Raw genomic sequence first — 22,374 nt, forward strand, 5'->3', positions numbered from 1 at the left:
CTTTCTTTTTTATGTTATTTTAGCTGAGGATGACCTCTAGGCTAGGTTGAAACATGTCTTAGGTAGTTTTTAAACAACCATGTAGCTTTTTAGACAGGCAAATAAATGGCAAATGTGTATTGAAAAAGTGGACCTTGTACAATTAAATACTTTTAGAATTTTATCTCAGATAACTCCAAAAAGTGTACTCAAAGCTTAATGTCTCCATCTGATGGACGAATCGTCATTATCAGCAGCGTTGTGCTTTCACTCCATAAGAGCACTGCAGTGATGTTTAAATTTGAACCCAAGATTTTGGCATTAAATCTAATGATTAGAAATTGTATGCCACCATTTCTCCTACTTTACCAGCCGACATACTATTGGTGAAAATGTTTTCCACCAGTGGGACCGAAACCGGCTAACCGTAATGTTCGACCATAAAGACTTGACTCTTTAACAATCATGGGCACCTTGTGGTCTGAATCTTTATTTAGAAAACTTTTTAAAAAAATTATTCTCTGCTGTACTAGTTGAATCGGTTACTTGAGAAATTGTTCATGTGCGTTTTCTGTGAGACTGAGTTTGATGCGCAAATGAAAATGTATGCATTTACATGTTTTAAAATTACCAGCCTTATTTTAGGGGTATTACTGTGTTCTTTAAAATCTTGTTTATTTGAGAAGATCATACTCGTAACCAGAGACCAAAATGTATCTTTCCAAATAAGTAAATTTAACAATTTAAGAGTAAGACTAATGATGACGAGAGATAATAAAGAAGGAAGAGGGAATATTGAAGTAAATGGAAGACCGTTAGAAGTTGTGAGAAGCTTCAAATATTTGGGGAGTATACTTGCAGAAGATGGGAAAAATAAATGAAGATATTGGAAACAGAATCCAACAAGTTATTGGGTTTTGCCAATGCGTGAGAGGTATAGTGTGGACCTGGGACATCCCAGAGAAATGTAAGAAAATTCTGTACTCAGCGTATTACACACCAATTTTGACATACGCAGCATGCACATGGATGACAACAAAACATGATGAAAGAATCCGAAATTCCTTATCGAGGAATAATTGGGAAGACATGAAGGGATAAGATCAGAGATGTAGAAATCGGAGGGACAAGTAAGCTGAAATGGTATGGACACATGATTAGAATTGAAGAAGGTGAAGTTCCAAAGTGATAAGATAATAGGAAGACGACAATGAGGAAGGCCTAGAGAAGGGTGGATGGATATGGTGAAGGAGAGTATCGAGAAGATAGGAGTAAAAGTAGGAGAAATATTGGAAGAAGGGAGTGGTGGAGAAATTGACAACTGCCAAGGTCCTTGATTCACAACCCTATCCAGAGGACTGGAAACAGGAAATGAAGAAGAAGAATTATTTTTATAAAACTAATTAATTGGATCCATAACTCCAAACCGCTACATGAACAGTCAAGTCATACATCCCAGATATCTACAACATTATGAATTATAAAAGCATGCTATAAGGTCGGTTGCCTATCAGTGTGAAAAAAATTGAATATGTGAAGAAGTTAGACTTATTTAACCTATAAGGGTAAATTTGAGAGCTTCTAAAACAATATATTCTTCTGGTCTACTGTTAACAGAGAGGATGCACCTGAAGAACTTCTATAAAAGACATGCAAGATATATTCTCCTAGTCTGGTGATAATTCTGAATAACTTAAGAGACATTACTAGGAGAAAATAAATATTAGAAAATGTTCAGATTATTGATAGGAATTTTGTATGAACAGGCATTTAAATTTATAACTTCATTCTTTGATTTAAGTGTTCCGTTATACTGTGCTTAAATATTGCTTGTAAGCATTAGATAAAAAATGAACCAATTTATTTTGTTTTTTGGTAGTATAGATATTTTAAAAAAATTGAGAAACCACACATCTCCAGGAACATCTGAACCCTACGTCACTTTTATTCAATTTTTTTTAAGTTCAAAAATATCAAAAAAAGGATGTCATAAAGTAATTATGTAAAAATCAGAACAAAAGACCAAAATCACAAGCTTCAGACATTTTTTTTTCGGAAAATTAGTAGTACTGGACACGAATGGTTTCTCAAATAACCGATTCAATATTTTTAGAAAGTTACATTAGTTGTTTCAAGGAAAAGAACAGAGAGGATGTTTGTTTATATAAATAAAATACAAAATTTCATGCAAATATCTTGAATATTTTGTTTAATTATGATCAAAACCTTGCTTGAAAATGAAAATTACAAAAAACGAACATCAGACATTTGGCAAAGTGAGATGTAGCAGGTGACCAGCAAGGACACTTACAAACATATCTTTTAATATTGTAAAGCTACTTTAAAAAATAGTATATTTGTAGAAATTCTATATAGAAAAATATAAATTCAAAAATACAATTGTTTTGCCCATAAAGGTTTCTTCCCATCATTAAACCAGTCATCACAATTTGGTTTATTTAGAGTGAGGTTTTTTTTTACACTAAATAAATATGACTAACATAATTGTTTCAGCTATTAGGATGTAACTTACTTGAATAAATTTTAACTGAAAAAAAAAGAAAGAAAACTACTGTATATTTTGATTATGAGTATAAAGGAAACTCTCTTTACAAGTATTATTTTTAGGCTGGATAGTGTTCATGATTGGTTAGGAGCTACCGTTTTGTGGCCTTGGTGTTAGGACCACTCGGTAAAGATTTAAAGATGCTTAAATATGATGAAAACCCATGTGAAATGATTGTGACATAATTCCTTCAGGTTCTAAAGCATCATCATGCTTTCATGTGTATGATATATATTTTGTCTTGGTTGTTAGGTTGTGCTGAACGATCTGAAGCAGCAGACACTCGAAGCTTGTGGTGTTACGTTTGAGCCAGGCTCACGCAACACCCTGACTGTCGCAGATATGCATGGTCTACCAGCTCGCAAGCTGGTGACCACAGTAACATCGGATGGTGCAGCAGCGGAGGATGACATGCTCTTGGGAGCTTCGGCAAGTCCTACAGCTGCAGGGGATTATTCCCATCCACCTCCTGCACCTCCACCACCACCTCCAATCGTCAGCACTGGTGACTACCCATCGTACGCCACTCTCATCAAACATGACACAAGTGAGTCTGCTAAAAAATACCTGTTATTATTGATGATGGGTTCTCCCTCAACTTCGATAGTATAGTCTTATTACTTTTGGTCTCTTTCTATTTAGGCATTGTGATTAAGGCATTATAGTGTAGAAACGTACATTTTCCTGTTATAATTTTTAAGACTGTTCATTTTAATATTGCATGTATTTATAACATGTTAATATTCTAGATATTGCTTGGACTTTTCATATGGAATTAATGTGATGTTCAGCTTAAAAAGGGAGTTCAAATACTAGGACATGGCCATTGGCTGCTATAAATACATTTATTATAAATCCCAATAACATTATTTCTCAGTTCTGTATAAATTAAGTTTTTAAGTTTTTTCAGTTTTTCAGTATTCATTACTTGATATGTCACTTGTTTGCTATTTTCTATTACTTTTATTGACGTATTTTGGAGACCCTTTTCTGTTTCTCTTTTTGTTCTGTATTCCTAGTCTATGCTTCTTTATCATTTCCCTTTTCCTGTACTTGTCTAGTTCTCTTCTTATCCTACACTGCCAACATCAAAACTGAAGATCCAAAAAGTTAATGTTTACGTACTCCCTGGCACGTAAGGCTGTACACCAGAGGTGATCACGCTGGGCATTCCGTTTGTGGGTGCCCAGCATTGTAAGCGGTGGGCTGGCAGGCGATGTGCAAATGCTATTCAGCCAGTGACGTTACGGCTATGTCACAGACCGTGAATTTTGGGCGAAGATCTCCCAGTCACTCTTGATCACTACAGCGATTCTACAGTTTGAAATAAAGGCAGAAAATAATTAAAGAAAGAGGGCAGAAATTCACGTCATTTTCTATTTACTTTGTAAGAAATAAGTTATTTATGTTCATAGTAATTTATGTATTTTGACCGATACAGTACGGAATTAGGCCTACAACGTCAAACACTTTTATAATGTACGTAATGAATTACAATTTTCACTATTGCATTTATAGAGATGCTTTAGAATCATTTCTAATATAATATGGAGTTAAGCTGGATAAACTACGGCTGTGGCTAGTCGTTGTTTAAATTATGTGATAAACTCACCAACAATCAAATGATGCTTACCGGGAATAAAGTGAGGTAGGTTATTTTTTGAAGGCATACTGTACGTCTATTTGGTAGATACATTTACATTAGGGTTGGACTTTAATCGTGGATAGTAAAAGTCTATGTCTTCATTCATGATGAAACTCCCTCACCATGTAGAGGCTAGCTATTATCATTGGATGCCTTATAAATATTAAATAATATTCATTTCCATCCAAGGAACTGTAAATCGTAGCTTGTACGCTTAAACCCTGTACCTTTGTAGATTGTAGTACAAAAATTATAACGTCAGTTTTCTTTGAATGAATAAATATAAGAAAATAAAACTGACTGTTTATATTGAGCACAGTATGAATCAAAGAGTAATATCTTGAAAAGGTCAGTTTGTTTGCAATTATAACATTTTATTTTAAATACTGTACCCCAATCATCATTTAGCTGATTAGTGGAGGAGAGCTTCGTAATCACAATCAAAGTCACTGCTGCCTTCCCTGCCAAGTGTGTTCGCTCTCTCGCTTCACTGTGACATATGCTTGTTGTTTAAGTTGCCTGCGTTTATGTCTGGCCAGCCCGACCGCACTGGGCTAGACTCAACGGGCACCCAGCTGAGCACCTCTGATATACACTAAGCGTACAGCCTTACTCTTTCTCCCCTGTTAATACTGTAAGTAGAGAATTTTAGTTATTTTCTTACTGTTGGGTTCAATTCAGTGTTGCTAACCATACTTGCTGATATAACGTCTTACAGTTACTGTTAATCTGGCACGTTCACACTATACAGTCATGGTTTATTTCGTGAATTGCAAGAATAACGTATTGCCACTGCTGTATTGTTGAAATCACTAGTGTTACATTTATGGGTATATTTAAAGCATCTTTTCTTTTTCTGTGGGATTGTAAATCTTTTTGGGTAATACCAGGTAAGTAGAATTGTGACATGTTCAAAACCATCTTCAGGGCTACCATCAGTGGGGTTCAAACTCACTGTCTCCCAGATGCAAGCTCACAGCTGTGCATCCCTAACCGCATGGCCAACTCGCCCGGGACCTCCTCTATAAAGATAAGTTCAAATGGAAGGAAATTTCGTTATCAACCTAACTTAAGCTAACCTTGTCTTGTCACGACTTTGATAGGTTTGCGGCATTATGTACAGTATTTTTATTGACACAGCTTATGTACGTGCAATATATTTGCTTGTGTGTGTTATTACACCGTGGTTTCTCTTCAGTCTGACAAATAGCAAATTTCAAGAAGGGAGCTGAATTATTTACTCAAGACAGACACTGGGGAATTTGGTTGTAGTAATGCGTATTTGGATTATTGCCAAGTTATACTGGAGTCAGAAAGCAGCAGTCAAGATTGAGGAAAACCTGTCAGAAGAAATAGAAATCCGCCATGGCGTTCGACAAGGCTGTGTATTATCGCTTCTACTCTTCAACATTTACTCAGAGGCTATTCTTGCAGAAGCTCTGGAAGAATCGTCTACCATAGGCATCATTATCAACAGGGAACGTCTAAACAACCTCCGTTATGCTAACGACACGGTATTGCTAGCAGACAACGCAGAAGACCTTAAAGACAAAGTGAATGTTGCCTTCAACAACAGAGGACTGAAGATAAACATATCAGTAAACGGCAAGACGTCCACATGCAGCTAACTCTTGACAATGAATCCATCGCTAGGGTTTGCAAATACCAGTATCTAGGATGTTACCTCAACCATAAATGGGACTGCCGCCAAGAAATACGGGTCCGCATTGAACATGCGAGAAGCATCTTCATGCAGATGAAGAAACTGCTCAACAATCGCAACCTGCAACTAAATCTAAGGCTCCGTCTGGTCCATGCCTACATCTTTCCCATGTTACTGTATGGAATGGAAGGCTGGACACTTACTCTAGCCCTCTGCAGAAGACAGGAAGCATTCAAAATGTGGAGGTACAGACAGATGCTTCGCATTTCGTGGACAGACAGAATCCGGAATTCCAAGGTGTTGGATCGACTTGGAAAGAAGACTGAAATCGTGCTGACCATTAAAAGGCAGAAGCTGGAATACTTCGGCCAAATAATGCGGAATGATAAGTACAGAATCCTGCAGCTTGTTATACAAGGAAGAATAGAAGGACGTAGGAGTCCAGGTAGACGACAAACTCTCATGGATGAAGAACCTCGCAGACTGGTATGGGTTGGACCCGATGTCTCTGTTCCGTGTCGCTGCATCCAAATTCAAGATCGCCATGTTGACCGCCAACCTTTGCTAGAAGATGGCACATTAAGAAGTAGTAGTATATTAAAATAAAGGCAGAAATATATAACATTAAATTGCGTGAGGGTGAGAGAGAGTATGTATTTGCTTAATTACTCATTAAGCTTAAAAACAGAATTATGAATATCTTGATTGTTCATTTATCATCATTTACTTGAGTAAGGGAATCTCCATTATTGATACTTACATTGAAGTTAGTTTGTTGATAGTTATATCTCGTGATTTAAATATGTAACGAGTCAAGTTGGCAGCAGTAATGATCCATTTAAAAAAAGAGAGAGAATAGGGTGGTGATATTTGCCTTTTAGTGTATAGCGTTCCGTGGCGAGTACTATACCTCCCCACCTGATGAAGCTAGGAAGCAGAAACTAACTCATTGGGGGCTGAGAAAAAAATAGTTCTAGAAGAACTGGCTTTGTTTTGAAGATATCAATGTGTAAAGATGTGAAGATTGTTCTGGCCCTTTTTGTGTATTTGTTTGTTCTTGTCTCTCCTTTCACATGGTGCTTCTTCCCACATTAAGCTGTTATGTTTACCTAGTCTAGCCATAAATATTGTCACAAACTTTTGGTTTGTTTTATAGAACCTGTTTTCTGGGTAGTAAGCAACCTTTGTGCCTGACCGCTGTGTGTTAAACAGTGAAAGAGTGAATCTTCTTGGCTTATGCTTGGAGGTGGGCGAATATTAAAGCTGGCTAGCTGTCATTGACTTGCACAGGGTTGGGAATTCACCTACTGAAATTTCCCAAACCCTGAAACAGTTGAATATCAGCAAAAGGTTAGTCTACTAGATAATCCACCGATTTGGTGAGACAGGCAGTGTGAAAAATCACACGAGGATTGGTCGAATTTGCTGTGTGAGAACAGTGACGAAGTTAATGCAGTGGCCCATATCTGGTGAAATCCTGTCTGGAAGCAGGCTTCATTTTTGTGATGAAGACATATAAACGAGTGCCAGAGTGTATATGGAAACTTCTGGAACCTCTTGTGAAGGACTTGTCACACTTTCTTAAAAAAATGTTCCCTGGACCTTCCAACAAGTTTCTGCGTCAGTTCATAATTCAAAGATGATTCGACAATGGTTGCAAGCCATTGTACCAGACTTCATCTCCACTGCTGAGTGACCTTCTGGTAGCCCCGATCTCAACCCCTTGGAGTTCAAATTGTGGTCATTGCTAGAGGCAATGGTCTGCAAGAAAAGACACACTATACTTGGAAGTTTGAAGCATTCCTTGGTTGTACAAGTTGTGCATTTCTCGTTTGATACTGTTCATTCTGCAATAGATGATTGGCCGAGCTATGTGCCTGCTAACAGTGGAGATTTCAAAGACTGATTTGTGCAAATTGTGTGTGATGTGTGTGTCGATAACATATTCAAAGGGCGTTGAAAAATCTCTGATCATATTCCAGTTACCGGTATTAAAAAAATAGTTTGCCTCAGTATTTATGGCCAGACTCCGTTTATGACTCGATTTGTCCCTTGCTTGTTCTTTGCCATTACTTATATTTCCTTTTCTCAGTTATATATATATATATATATATATATTTTTTTTTACAGTTGAATATGTGGGTTTGGTGAACCAAGCCATGACCTGTTACCTCAACAGCTTGCTCCAGGCCCTGTATATGACCCCAGAGTTCAGAAATGCTCTTTACAAATGGGAGTTTGATGGCTCAGAAACTGAGCAAATCAAGTCAATTCCATATCAACTTCAAAAGCTCTTCCTAAATCTTCAGGTAAGTGATATCAGGCATTATCCGATTACTAACTAAAAGGCAGACAATTTCTTGTTGTTAAATGAAATTATAGTTGCTATACCAATCAGCAGTTGGTTGTAGTATCCGTGTAACAGTAAATGTGTCTGATGGTTTGTAATATACGAGGGGGATCAAATATAAATGATATTTTGTTTTTTATATAAATTCATTTATTGTAAAACACAAGGCAGTTACAATTTATTTTTCCACATAGTTTCCTGCTTTGGAAATGCATTTGTCCCAGCGTATGGGCAGCTTTTTAATCTGCACAGTCTTCCACACTCTCGTGATCTTCAAATCGTTGCCCTCCTAGAGCTTCTTTAGGCGGTCCAAACAAATGGAAATCGCAGTGTGATAAGTCCGGACTGTGAGGAGGAGGATGATCAAGTGTAGTCCAGTGAATTTCCTTAGCTTGGAGACAGTTCGAGCTGTAGTATGGGGCTGCGTATTGTCGTCGAGGAGGATGACTCGTCGAATCGGTTGGTCTCGTCTTTTGCGTCGATATGCAACCCTCGCCTTGTTGAACAGCTCGCAGTAGTAAACAGCATTGATGTGCATCGCTCATGCAAAAAATCAATCAGCAAAATGCCTCGCCAATCGAAGAAAACAGTTGCAAATACCTTGCCAGCTGATAGTCGTGTCTTGGCTTGCACTGATGCTGCCTCCCCTTTCCTTCACCACTTCTTCCGCAAACCTTGCTGTAAGCCTCTGGCAGACCTCCAAACATCTCAACTTCAGATTTTCGGAACCCATCTGTACGGAACTCTAGGTCGTTTGTAATGATTGCTTGACAGCTCCCATAACTGATTCTGACTTGTTCTGCAATTTCTGATACTGTCTATCGTCATTGTCTTTAACCGCACAAATGTTTTCGTCTGTAATGCGGTCCGAGGACGACGATCGTGTTGCTGATTTTCCACAAGTTCTTGTCCTTCCTTGAACTTTTAATGCCAGGCAAACACACGCGTCCTTGACAATGTTTGATCACTGAACTGTGCAGTTAGTCTCTGGCAAATTTTCGCCGCTGTAACTCCTTAACGAGCAAGAAGTTTTATAATTATGCATTGCGCAGTGGAGGGGTGCATCTGTTGCTCTGACATCATAGCGTTACTGACAAAATGGTGCGATATACCTAACAGCACGCTCTCCCCACTCCTAACGGTCCCGCCTAAGCATAGCACAAGCGCGAGCCAGTCCTACCAACTGTTGATGTTCAGGAACAAAAATCCTGTTTATATTTGATCGACCTTCATATGGTTACTACACCTCAGTATCAACAGAAGTTTTTAGCATGTGATCAGCTAAAAGATGGTTTGTATAATTTGTTTGAACTGTAATCTCTATATTTAAGTTCATGTAGGACTGTTCGTTACTTGTGTTATTTGCATTATCATTCTGGAGCTTTGTAAAATTGAGAATTTTGTATAGCGGGTGAATCCATGATGATATTAGAAGTTCAAGTATAATGATGATGATAACGACAACAAGAGCAACATCAACAACAACATGATATCAGCTCTTGAAATTTTAATCCTCTGAAAACTTTGGGCAGTTTTTTGTGAGCATGTTTTCACAAAAATTCTAATATGTTAGTTTGATAGACAGACAGGAGTCATCTCAGTAGGGGGAGAAATTATTAATACTATAACTTGAGATTTACTAATGAAACCACTCTCCTTGCCGGTAGTGAAGGTGAACTTGCAGACTTATTAGCAGGAGTGATAAATGTGAGCACAGAGAGAGAGAGAGAGAGAGAGAGAGAGAGAGAGAGAGAGAGAGTGTGTGTGTGTGTGTAGGACCTTATCAACGTTAATAAATCCAAAGTAATGATAATTGAGCACAGATCCAGCCAACAAGTAGATTAACCCTTTGGCACTCAGCCTATATGCAGCTGTTTGCTCGAAGACACTCAGACCAATTTTTGTGATTTTCCAAAGCAAATTACAAAAATTTAACACGTAAAGAGTTTAACACACATTAAAATAGAATTAATCACACTAATACAGGAAGCTATGAGAATTTCAGAAATGAATATACCTTGGACGTATTGTTATTGGTTAAGCCCCCAAAAAATATTAAATTTCGAAAATAATTTTTTAAAAATAAATTATTGTTTTCAATGACAGAAAAATTAGACATTGTTGCGTCTTCCTTCTTTACTCTTAGACGTGGATGAAAGAACATTTAATTCTGAATAATTTGATATCAATATGATGTGTGTGCTGCGATTCATTCATGAAGTATTGCACAAAGTTATTCAGTGTACATGTAACGGTTATCGATGTCAGGGCCTCGCGGTCCGATGCACGGTGAGCAGTTACGACCGTGTCACTTCCCACATAACTGGAATCACTTTTGGCAAAAGAAGGTCATTATTACTGTCTAAATCATCTGAAAATTCATGGATATCGGCCTCATTCGGCCTTGAATATGGCCTAGCCATTACTATAAAAAGATGACGCAAGCACGTGCAACAATGGAGTTATGAAAAGGAGTAAAATTGTCGTTTACGAAGTGCATCGAACACACGATATACCAAAGAAACGAAATAAACTATAAACAAAACTCATAGCAAGATCAACTTGTTGTATTCATAAGCCAATCAAAACAGATCCACGCAATAACAACTTCGAATAACCACAACATAAACATTCACGGTCAACAGATTTAATTTGTCGAAAATAAAAATATTTTGTAGGGCTGGTGGATATATCTGTTGAGTTAAACGCAAATTCAACGCTTTAATGTACCGTCATGATCAACGGTTACGATTTAACAGCTACGCAAATGACCAAAATCCGTAAATAAGGCAGAGCCAATATATCGGCGCCGTGAGCGTTTTCGCCATAACCTCTCGCGCCGATAGATCGGCGCGCTGAGTGCGAAAGGGTTAAGAGTACTGGAAGTAGTATACGATTTTGTTTCTCTCAAATCGACTATCTGCGACAGGGGAAGCTGTGGGGTAGAAATAAGCAATAACATAAAGATCCATCTGATTAAAGTTCTTGTTCTTTCTGTCCTTTTGTATGATTAACATGGACTATAAAGTCTAGAGATCAGCAACACATCAATGTGTTTGATTTATTGTGTGTGTACTGTGGACTGGAAAAAGAGCCTGTGTGCCCATCATTAATATACTTAACATCTCCAAAGTCCTTGTCAATTATAAAATCATCCAGTTCTTAGGGCACATCATGTGAAGAGGGAGAAAAATCTTTAAAAATGAATCACCTAATGGAAGCTCGTAAATACAAGACCATGGACTGATCTTGTTAATCTCTCTGGTTTACCTCTTCAACAGACCTTAAGAAAGGCCAAGAACAGTCCATAATGAAGAATAAAAGTTAATGGGATAATATTGCTCAGAAGTGTCCAAAATGACTAGTGAAAGGAGAAATGGACAGGTATCACTATGATGGAAATTTTGTGTATAGAGGTTAACCAGTGTTTTCAAGGTATTTAAAGTGCAGTTTACAGGTGACACTGCATCTGTTCCTGCTTAATTATACCTTTAAGATTTGATTTGAATTATACACCAATTGTTATGGGTATTATAGCACACTCACTTTCTGTTTCATTCCTTTTTTGTTCAGCAAGAAATAAACATTGTTCATTGCATGTAAAGATGTCTGCATGTCAATAATAAAGATTGTTCAAGCTAATCATGTTGCAAGTTAAATCAAGTTGTTGGAGATTTCAAGCATTGTCCTCCAAACTGTATCAATCACCTGCTGTACACTAGGGCTCTTGGTTATCGGTGTACGTGAATAAACATGTTAGCAACCTATATATTTCTTAATTACATTTATCCGTGTGACTCAGAAAATATGAGTGTAAACTGTTTTCATAGGTAATAAATTTCGTATTAATCCGTATAGTGTAAAACAAAAGCTAAAGGTTTCCATCTATTCAATACCAGAGGTGCCAACTATTACGGATTATCCGTAATTATTACAGATTTCACCCCACGATTACTGCATTACGGTCAAAGGGGAAATTATTACGAAAAAGTGACAATATCACAAAAATAATTTTCTACGGGACAAAAGAGGAAAGCAGGAGAAATGAATCCTTTCGAGAATTACTGCTCAACCTTCTTCGTTTCAGTGCTTGTGAGTTGGTAACGATACTTCGATTGTCACTTCCTTTTGCTGCCCGTGAGCGTTGAAAGAGCTCTTCTTCATTATGAAACCTTAGGTAATATTTGTATTTGCATATTAAGTGTATCTGACAATAACTCTCCCACAGAAAGAGTTTTCAGTGTTGATAGGAAGTATCGAAGGGAATTCAAGCTTACATTGAGCACATCTACACTGGAAACTTTTACGGTTCAAAAAGTGAAAATGCCATCACAGAGGGAAGGGTGCTTCGAGAAAATTCACACTGAAAAGCTGCTAATGGGTGCGAAACAAACTACAAAAATGTTTTATGACAGAACTAACTGGTAATGTGTTAATTTCTTTGTGTAGTATGAAATACAGTACTTCAGAATAGATTGCTGTCGGGAAGGGCAGCGGATATACTTCGGATTTGACTTGAAAATATCCTGGGGGGGGGGGGATATTATTGAAAACCCACCTTGAAGGTTGGCACCTCTGCAATGCTATTTGTTGTAACCTTTAAAAAAAAGTTACATATATTTGTTGAAACTTTGTTGGTCTTACTAGAGACCATCATCAGTCAACATCAAAGTTAAGGCAAGACATGAATATAGATCAAATTTATGAAGCAAGCATGAAATTCAATGCAAGTAAAGATTTGAAAAATACTCATCACAATCACATGTCCTGTGCAAGCTCTCAGCCTTCCTCCAATTTGAAGAATGCACTTCACAGAAGATCAAGTGAAACACTTAAAATACCAGCACTTGAGGAGTCTTCTAGAACTCAGCTCAGCTGAAACCAGTGTGAACAGAATGATGTTGATGGAAAAGTGTTGATGTTCATTTGTTTCCAACATGAATTTTTTGTTTTGAATAGGTGGAAGCCTTTAGCTTTTACTCTGTAAATGGTTTCACAGTTTTGCATGTTAAGCCACGGTTTGGAAAAGTGTTCTAATTTTAAGTTTGATACATCCAGTTAATATGCTCCCCTTTCTTCCTGTATTTTTGTAGTTGCTACCGAAACAAAAATTCACTTCAAGAAAATTAGATTGCTTCCCTTAGTCATGTAATGCTTCAAATTAAAAAGTATTCCAAATAAGGCTATTATTATGGTAGTCACAGCGAACTATTAACCTATTCAATGCCGAACCTGTACATACACACACACACACACACACATACACACGCACGCGCATTTCTGAGCTCCATGCCTCATCTGCCAAACTCGTACATATACATTTTGCTATTTTGTTGCAGTGCCTACTTCACCGAGCTCATATATGTACGGGATATTGTGTCACACTTTGAATTTCCATGGAAATGTTCAAAGAAGTTCTGTATGGCAGATATACCACTCCATTTCACATGTTTTGAAAGCAATCTGATATTATTTCAGCTTTGTTGGAGTGAAACATGGTTCCCTCTATTATGTAGCCATCTTGGCATCTCTTATTGATGAAGAAATTGAGTATTTCCTCATAAATTGTGATTTCAAAGAGAACGTATAGGGGACAATTTTGAACTACAAGAAAGTGTCAGAATGGTAGTGATGAATCTAATGAGGAATTGTCACCACCTCGTAAGATATGTTTTCCCCAAACGTTCATGATTTTGATGATGCCAGCTATAGAATCATCAGTTTTACATTATATTTCAGTAATAGTATCAAGTGGAGTAGCCGTACGTGTTAACATGCTATGGCTATGCAGCCAAGCTCTGCATTTGCCATGCGAATGGGTAATTATTCCACTTTTGGCTGCCCTGAGAGTGATTTCCTGTAGTCTCCCTTTTTCATTTCCGACCAAATGCTAGGACGTTTCTATTCATAGGCCACAGCTGATTCCTTCCTCTTCCTTACCCAGTTTCGTTCACCATCATTCATTTCATCTTTATTATTTTGTCAACTGTTATTGGCATCAGGAAGGGCATCTGATTGTAGAAACATGCCGTAAAATGTTATCTTGTCTCATCGCCGAGCCTCTACCAGGAAACGGGGCTAAGGGGTGGGTAGATGTACATTCCAGTAGTAGTATCAGCAAAAATGTATCTGTTAAAGTGCTTCTTCCCTTAAAATAACCTGGCCCAGAAGTTCACCTTGTCTTCAAAACATGGCATTGAAAAGATTAAAAGTCAATGTTCACCTATCTATAGGTTCACATTGTGTCAATTGGATGTCATCTTAGGTGCCTGTACATAGTTTCTCTTTGGAGTTTCATTTGTGCAAAATTAAATTTTAAATATTCCAAATAGTCCTAAGGCTTTATCTTCCAAAGGAACCTAGAGTTGCACCAAAAGTTTACCTTCATGCTAATCGACAAGGGTTGTACTTCTTGAAATATATCTGTTAGGTGGTTGAAATAGGAGTATAATAATACAGCTAAAAGACTGAACTGCTTTCGCTATTTAGTGAAGTATGATGGCCATCGTTACATTTGAAGGGGCTACAAAATCACAGTAAGGTATACATAGTGTAAGCATTGTTCTCTCCTAATCTGTAATTCAACTGTACTGTAGGTGCACTTACAGTTCCAGTGTGTATTTTTACAGGTATGTTTATAGTGTTATAATTTATATTGTAATTGCAGTGTGTTTGGCAGACTGAAAAGTTTTTGTTACATTTTACAGTTTCAGGTCATACCTTTTAATATAAGTTTCGGTTCCCTAATTCAATAATAAGACACGACCAACTAATTATTCAAACATAATTTATAGTGACATTTTTTGTTATAACCTTAAGAGTTATATAACCTAAACTAGCACTTTGCCCGTGGCTTCGCTCGCGTCATACTTGAGTTAAGTTCCAATATATTTTTTATTTCAAATTTTCTTTTGAAGGCCACTGAACCAATCCCATGCGTTCATCAACTTCCGTAAGAAGTGTAAGACGTAAATGATGTGTTTTCCCGTTCCGGCTTCGGCCGGAATTGAAAAGTTTCACGTGTATTCTGAGTTCGCTATTAAATGACATTTAAAATTCCCTGTGATCTCGAAATATAAATATATTAATATTTTACATACTTCGTTTGTAACAATTTCTTTGCCTGCTTTATGAATGGAATGAAACAAAATGAAATATTAAAGATATGAGTGAGCTTATTTCAATTGTCTTTGAATTATGAAATAAAAATACAGAGTTAAAATACAAATATTTGCTATCGAAATAAATTATAATTTTAAAGATTTAAAGAAACGAATTATAATTAACTATATCTAAAACCTAAGCATCAAATAACTTAAATATCTTTAGAAAACATGAACTTTAAAATACTTAATCAACAAATAAGTAACGTAAAATCATACGTATCACATAAAAAAGAACAAAAGAAGTATTTTAAATATAATTATTCAGTTTGGAACTTATTTATATACAATATTGGCAGTTCTTCCTTCTGGTGCCAAAAGGATTAAGCTACTTGGAGAACTTACTCTGGAACAGTCAACATAAAACTGTCCGTGGGAAAAACAGTCTTCGCGCAGTTCGAGTTTATGGATCATTGTACATATGGTTATCAAGCTGTTGTCTTTGTAGTTCTTTTCAGGATCGTAAGACATCCCGGAACGAAACTGAATTTTCTATGGACGCAATCGTCTTTCTTTTTGGACCCCAGGGTGATGTTGCTCATATCGCGTTTGAATTGTCCTGTGATTTTTGCTGGTATGTAGCTGCCGCTGCTCTATGTACATCAGGATTATTTTTCTTGTATGTTGATGCCGCTGCTTTCGCCTAGACTGTTTTACCAGTTGTACGGATGAAATAATTCCTTTGAACTGTAAGTGACTGCATAACTTACTAACAAAGGGGTAATAATTCTCCTTGATAAAACAATACCCCTGTGTTAAAAAAAGCCGTCAAGGGTCAGATTCGAACCTGCAGCCTTGCAGTCTGCAATACGTTCACTTAACCGTTGCGCTAACAGCGATGCGTAGAGCAGCAACTCATTAATTCACTCACAGACATTCTTATATGTAAGTAGGCCTATATACTCTAAATTGTATTTTATTTTCATTAAGGACTTGGTTGATTACCGTCTTGAAATACACGGAAGCGGAGTGAATTAGCACGTACACTTATATGTTGGAAAGTGCCGTGGCCATTTTGGATTGGCAAAAGCCAAAATTCATGTGCACAAGGGAATTATTTCATGTGTAAAATCTTGAAAAGAAATATATTTCAGTTGACTTTTCAAGAAATGCAAGATGTTTTCTGTACTATTGAGACGATTTCGAAGATTGAATGAATATATATGTACAAAATTTTTCACAAAAACGGAGATATTGAACACAAATGTAAAACCACATTTCACCCTTTTTCACTCCTTAAAAATATGAATTTTTGAAAATCCTTTCTTAGTGCGCATCTACACTACGGTAGGAACATGACCTCAAATTTTGATGCAATTATCTCCAGCAGGTTTTGCTGTGCGTTGATTATCAGTCAGTCAGTCAGGACATCTTGCTTCATATATATAGATTACTATATTCAGTGTGTAATGTCCGAATTTTTAATAAGATGAAAAATTATTTTAGATCAGGAAGATTAAGATTTATGAAATGGACTGGTAATTACCCTGATAGGGCTTACTGCTTTTTGTGGATAAAGTAAAAAAAAAAAAAAAGTAAAACAATACAACAGAACCATGGCACAACAGTCCATTCGGGCCCAGCTAGGTGGCCTGCAGATACTGGAGTTGCACAGGGTCAGCATGATGACATCCTTGGATTTCTTGACCAGTTCGTACCAGCCAGATTATCAGTTAGTCTCATGAACAAACTCCATTCCAACTCAGAATTAAAATTCCTGGACTGGCCAGGAATGGAGTACAGTGTTTCCATGTAAGAGGTGGACATGCTAGCCTTATGCCACAAGGTCCTTGTAGCAAAGTTGAGAAAATTCTGGAATGTTGAAATGAAGTGGCATATGGCTTTTAGTGCCAGGAGTGTCAGAGGATATTTTTGGCTTGCGAGATACAGGTCTTTTGATTTGGCGCCCATAGGTGATTTGCGAGTCTTGATGAGGAAGAAATTAGGAGGAAGATGACACATACACCCAGCACCCCGTGCCAGAGAAATTAACCAATTATGGTTAAAATTTCTGACCCTGCCGGGAATCCATTTAGCCATGGAGCCAGACTCTGGAATGTTCAAAAACTTATTATATGCTAGAAAAAGTCATTGCTATCAGCGGGAATTGAATCTCAATCGCCCGACTGAGAATCTGATGTGGCACCTCTCAGCTACTCGGCTAGCTCAGGTTTTCCGTGTAAACATTTGTAACTGCCTTCACATAAGTTTAAAACGAATAATAATTTGCATTTAAGTGTTCAGTGAATATCCATGTTCATCTGTGTACACATTTTTGAGCATCTTGCAATCTCTGGATACATGGGTTTGATGCTTAGAAAACTGAACCTGTGCAACCTGCCTGAAGTCATCCCTCCTGGTGATCACCATCCCTAACAATGAAACAGGTTATCTCTTTGCATACCTTGGTACAATCTTGTCTAAGTAATGTCATTCTAAACGGATGATGAAGAGAATCTTAAATTGCCTATGTGGCATTGGTAGACTATGTAATAGAGTCTTCAGGAATAAATACGTAATACTGGATACCGAATTAATCTGGACCCAGTGTTTTGTAGGCCAGGCTCTGCATGTCATAAGCTCTAATCCAGCTTGAACAGCTTCAAAAGGTACCAATTCTCCATAATGGGTGTGGCATGGTCTGTAACAGATGTCAGGCTCAAGCGATAAGCTGGTCTTATAAATATCTGTCGCAGCTATGTGGATTAATTTGCGAAGAAGTGATTACCAAATTTTCGATGTGCCAAGCTGTTGTCCTCTCGATGCACGGATGTTAAACTTGTACAATCATTGATCATCAGCTTACATTGGTCAGTTATGTTCTTTCTTCCTTCTCATATCCTTTCTAGTGAACTTCAATTTAGTCACTAGAGATACTTGCATAAACTCTGGAGTATGCAGAAGACTGTTCGGATGTTGGTAAACTCAGAAAAGAATAAAAGCTGACAACTACAACGTTGTCTGTGTTCTTGCCCCATTTAAATTGTTTTTTCTCATCATGTGTGTAGCTGTTATAATTTAGATATACTGTATATTACTGTATTTAGTTGCCTTTTCTTATGAGCACTCTCTACCTTTATGCTTTAATGTACCTTGTTCACTAACTGTAACACTTTATATTAATCTGTTGATAGACTTCAAATAAATCGGCTGTGGAGACGACAGAACTCACTCGAAGTTTTGGATGGGATTCAAGTGAGGCTTGGCAGCAACATGATATCCAGGAACTGTGTCGTGTTATGTTTGACGCTCTGGAGCATAAGTTCAAGCGCACTGACCAGGCGGACCTTATTTCTAGGTTGTATGAAGGTAATGTCTCTACCTAACTTTGAAATTTACAATAAGTGAAGAAGAGTGTTTTTTGAGCTTCTGTTGCAAGCTTATGTTTTGTGAGTGCAGAGGTTCAGGTTTAAGTTGAATTTTGATTCTTTGTAATACAAGTTATAAAAAGATAGGAACACATGGTAATGACACAATGACAGGTAAGTATCCAAAGAGGGAACAATAAAGAGGAAACAATAAAGAGGAAACAAGATCAAACATCAAAACAAAAGGACAAGGACAATCTCCATATTGTCGTATACTGACATTTTTTTCCTTTTTAAGACGGAAGCTGTACTTTCTAGTGTCGACTCAGTTTAATGTAACAGAAAATCTTTTAAGTTACATATACTGCCATTTTCAAATGAATAGGCTCTCCCTTCATTAATTCCATTTCAAATGAAGTGTTTTCTTCTCAGCCCTCGACGAGCTCATTTCTGCTTCCCAACTTCTACAGAGTCTATCGCTACATCTCCTTTTCTATTGCATCCTGTTCCCATGCTGACCAGTTATTGCAGTTATTAAGGTTCGGATGTTTAGGAAAAGTCATATTTCTTTCCTAAGCTTGTTTTACCAGAAATCTGAGAAATCCCTGACCTTGTTTAAAGCAATTTTATATTTATAAATCCATATTTAAGTCCTTTTCATTGTTTCAGTCATTCTTTGCTCATTTTTATTATGTAAGGTCATATAGTGTACAAGATGTACTCTACCCTTTTATTAATGTACGCATCAGAGACTTTGACAGCAAGAAATGAGAGTAAAATTCAGGCCAGTGAGATGAAGTTGCTGAGGAGTATAGTAGGGAAGACAAATAGAGACAGAATAAGAAATGTTGATGTCAAAGAATCAGTAAGAGTAGAAAAACTTGGTGATAGGTTGGGGAACATGTTAGGAGGGTGGAGGAGGGATGGATACCAAAGCAAGTGTTTGAGGCTAAGATAGACGGACGGAGGGAAGAGGGAGGCCCAGAGCAAGATGGATGGACTCTGTCAAGAACAGTATAAGAAAATGGAGACTGGACTGGAATACAATTATTGAAGAGGAGTGGTAAAAGGAGAGGTAACTGTGGAGAAGTGCCATCAAAACCCCGATCTGGCAGAAAGTAGACGAGGGGAAATGAAAATTATGATGGTCATATTTGGTTATATTTTGAGCTTTTTTTTTTTCTTAAATTGAGGCGTTGTCTTTGACAAGGTACAGTAAAACCGTGTTAATTTAAAGTCGTTGGGACACAAAAATCAGGCTTTGAAACGTGATTTCGAATCAACTGCCAACTTGTAGTCCAGAAGTGGCAAACCTTGCTGCGTCACAAAATATTCTAAGGCCTGTTACTGCATGCATTTAATCTTGATTCACAGTTATCACCTTTCAACTGCCATGGAAAAAAACTATTTCAAAAATGTATACAACAAGGTGCATCTACAATGTTCAAATAATGCACTTGGATAAATCACTGACAAACATAACCTCACGCAACGAAGGAAAAAGCACACGTTTCAAAGATAAGGACGAATTATGCTGGCTCCCCTGTGCAAATGCTTTATTTTTTGGATGGCTGTACTGTTTGCATTTTTTAGATGTCTTCTACTTGCACAGAAAGTGCCTTACGCCGTTCAAACATCGTGGCTTATTTAACTTTCCTATGACGAAGGGAAGAAGTCTGTAACTTCTGTGTGCATTGCAACACAATACACTGACCCCTACCCTTGTACAATTTCTCGGCTGGCACTTCTCTCTTTTAAAACCAGAAGACCGTTTGGGTTCAGCGTTAAAAAAATTTAATGCAGTTAATGCAGTCGCCATCGCCAGTGTTCACGGATTCTGCTTCTCTGCACATTGTCTGCTACGTGATATTGCGGCATTCCTTAAAACACTGAATACAAAAGAATTAAAATTTCACTCAAACTTCAGCAATTATAAAGCACACTGCAGACACACTGAAGTGAGTGAAAGTGTGGGTAGCTACCCCTGCAAGTTCTGGAAGATGCGTTCTATAATGGCGCGGATAAATTTCAAATTTAAATTACTCTGTAAAATACTATTGTTTTAAAATGTAAAGGCAGTTTTGAATTAGAAGTCTGAATTTCGGTAATGGGAGCAACATTGTTCTTCGAATTACGAATTGTTCGTATTTCAAATCAGACAATTAAAATAACATGCAAAACCGCACCTCATACTTCCGGAAACAAGAGCTTCTTCGAATTAGGCAGGATTTTGAATTTAAACGATTTTGATTATCAAGGTTCTACTGTATGTATATCAAGTTTCGAACACAGGATTTCCAGATACTGTAGTAGACATGCTCTCCTTTCTTTTCCCAGAATAGAAAGCTAGCAGGTTTAGAAACACTTCATTCCGAGAAAGAGTTGCTGTGCGGATGTCTCATTTTGGAGGGTGTCATTTCAGTGTATATATTTAGCCGAGTAGCAATTAGTAAATGAGGAAATTCTATGTTTTCTCTTGCCCAGTTCATCTTTGACGGGTCCAGTTACAGCCCTCTTCCCCTTTCACAACCAACAAATTTCAACAGATTGGTTACACTTCTAGTACTGCTGTGAATCCTGTCATACCTAAAGTGAAGTGCAGTGAAAATGAAAAATTAAGAAATCATGTGAAAGAGATCTTCAGTAGGCCTACTGATGGAATGTTTTTCTCTTTGGTAAAGCATCTCAAGAAGTTACGGTAGAGACAGTAAAGTGATTTAATGTGAATTCACATAGAAAGTTTTAACGTACTGTAGCTCTGTCACTTGCATGATTTAATCTGTCTACTGTATTATCACGAATCACTTTTTGGTACTCAAGGGGCCGATTGCAGAAATGACAGCTAGTTTTAAGCCTTAGACAACGTCTAAGTTATGTACGATGTTCCATTGCATAAACAATGTTCAGCCAGTGTTTAGCTATACATCGTTTAAAGTTTCAACATTGGTTCAAACATGGAAATAGAAGTATCTCCCATGCAACTCTTTGCTTGTCACAACCAATGAAATCCATAGGTGGGTGCACCAAACGTTAGTCATCTGTCATCTTCCTACACCCTACTCAAATGTGGCTAAGCATGACCATGACCTGACCACAGATAAGAATATCGCTTTAGGTGGAAATGAAATCTCATAATATTATAGACAGTAAAGCGACATGCCACCGTTTGAGGTAGTGAAGCTTTCATTATAGTGTTACGATGAGTGTAATCCAAATAGGTTCGGCGAAGGGAAGATGAAACTATAGTACTCTGTAACCGAATGAGTTGTATGGGCCATATAGATATGGCTTGTATTCAAGAGATCATAGGGTCCACCATTGGCTGCCCTGGAGGTTGTTTTCTGTAGTTTCCCCATTTATACAGCAGGCAAATAGTGGGTCTGTTATTATATCCAGGGCTCATCTTTCTCAGGCCATTACTTTTCCTATCTTAAAGTTGCCAGAAACTTACCCAAATTGGTACAATATTAACCGAGAGAGGAAAAAAAAACCCACGCACACAACCTATTTTGTATTGTCACTATTATGTGTACTTGGCAGAAAATATAACTGAATCCCTCCTGGCTGATGTATGTGCCAGCTCTCTGACAATTGGGACAAGTTATTCTGATATGAGTGTATACTCCGCACGGCCTTACTTCTAAATTGAAGTTTTGCAAAACAAATGAGCACCGCCTTTCCTCTGTTGCCAGCGCGCTAT

The 22,374-nt window shown here is 37.5% G+C and overlaps 1 protein-coding gene across 12 annotated transcripts in view; it reads left to right on the forward strand.

Annotated features, from left to right (window-relative positions):
- The window catches only part of Usp47 (ubiquitin specific protease 47), a 225,358-nt gene that overhangs the window by 52,046 nt on the left and 150,938 nt on the right, over positions 1–22,374 (forward strand). For all 12 annotated transcript variants that reach the window (XM_067156578.2, XM_067156582.2, XM_067156579.2 and 9 more), the window contains 3 exons: positions 2,798–3,092; positions 7,984–8,162; positions 18,501–18,675. In XM_067156578.2, coding sequence (XP_067012679.1) covers positions 2,798–3,092; positions 7,984–8,162; positions 18,501–18,675 — 649 coding nt within the window. The remainder of the gene's footprint in view (positions 1–2,797; positions 3,093–7,983; positions 8,163–18,500; positions 18,676–22,374) is intronic.

The sequence above is a fragment of the Anabrus simplex genome, chromosome 12 (assembly GCF_040414725.1).
Source record: "Anabrus simplex isolate iqAnaSimp1 chromosome 12, ASM4041472v1, whole genome shotgun sequence".
Classification (NCBI taxonomy): domain Eukaryota; kingdom Metazoa; phylum Arthropoda; class Insecta; order Orthoptera; family Tettigoniidae; genus Anabrus; species Anabrus simplex.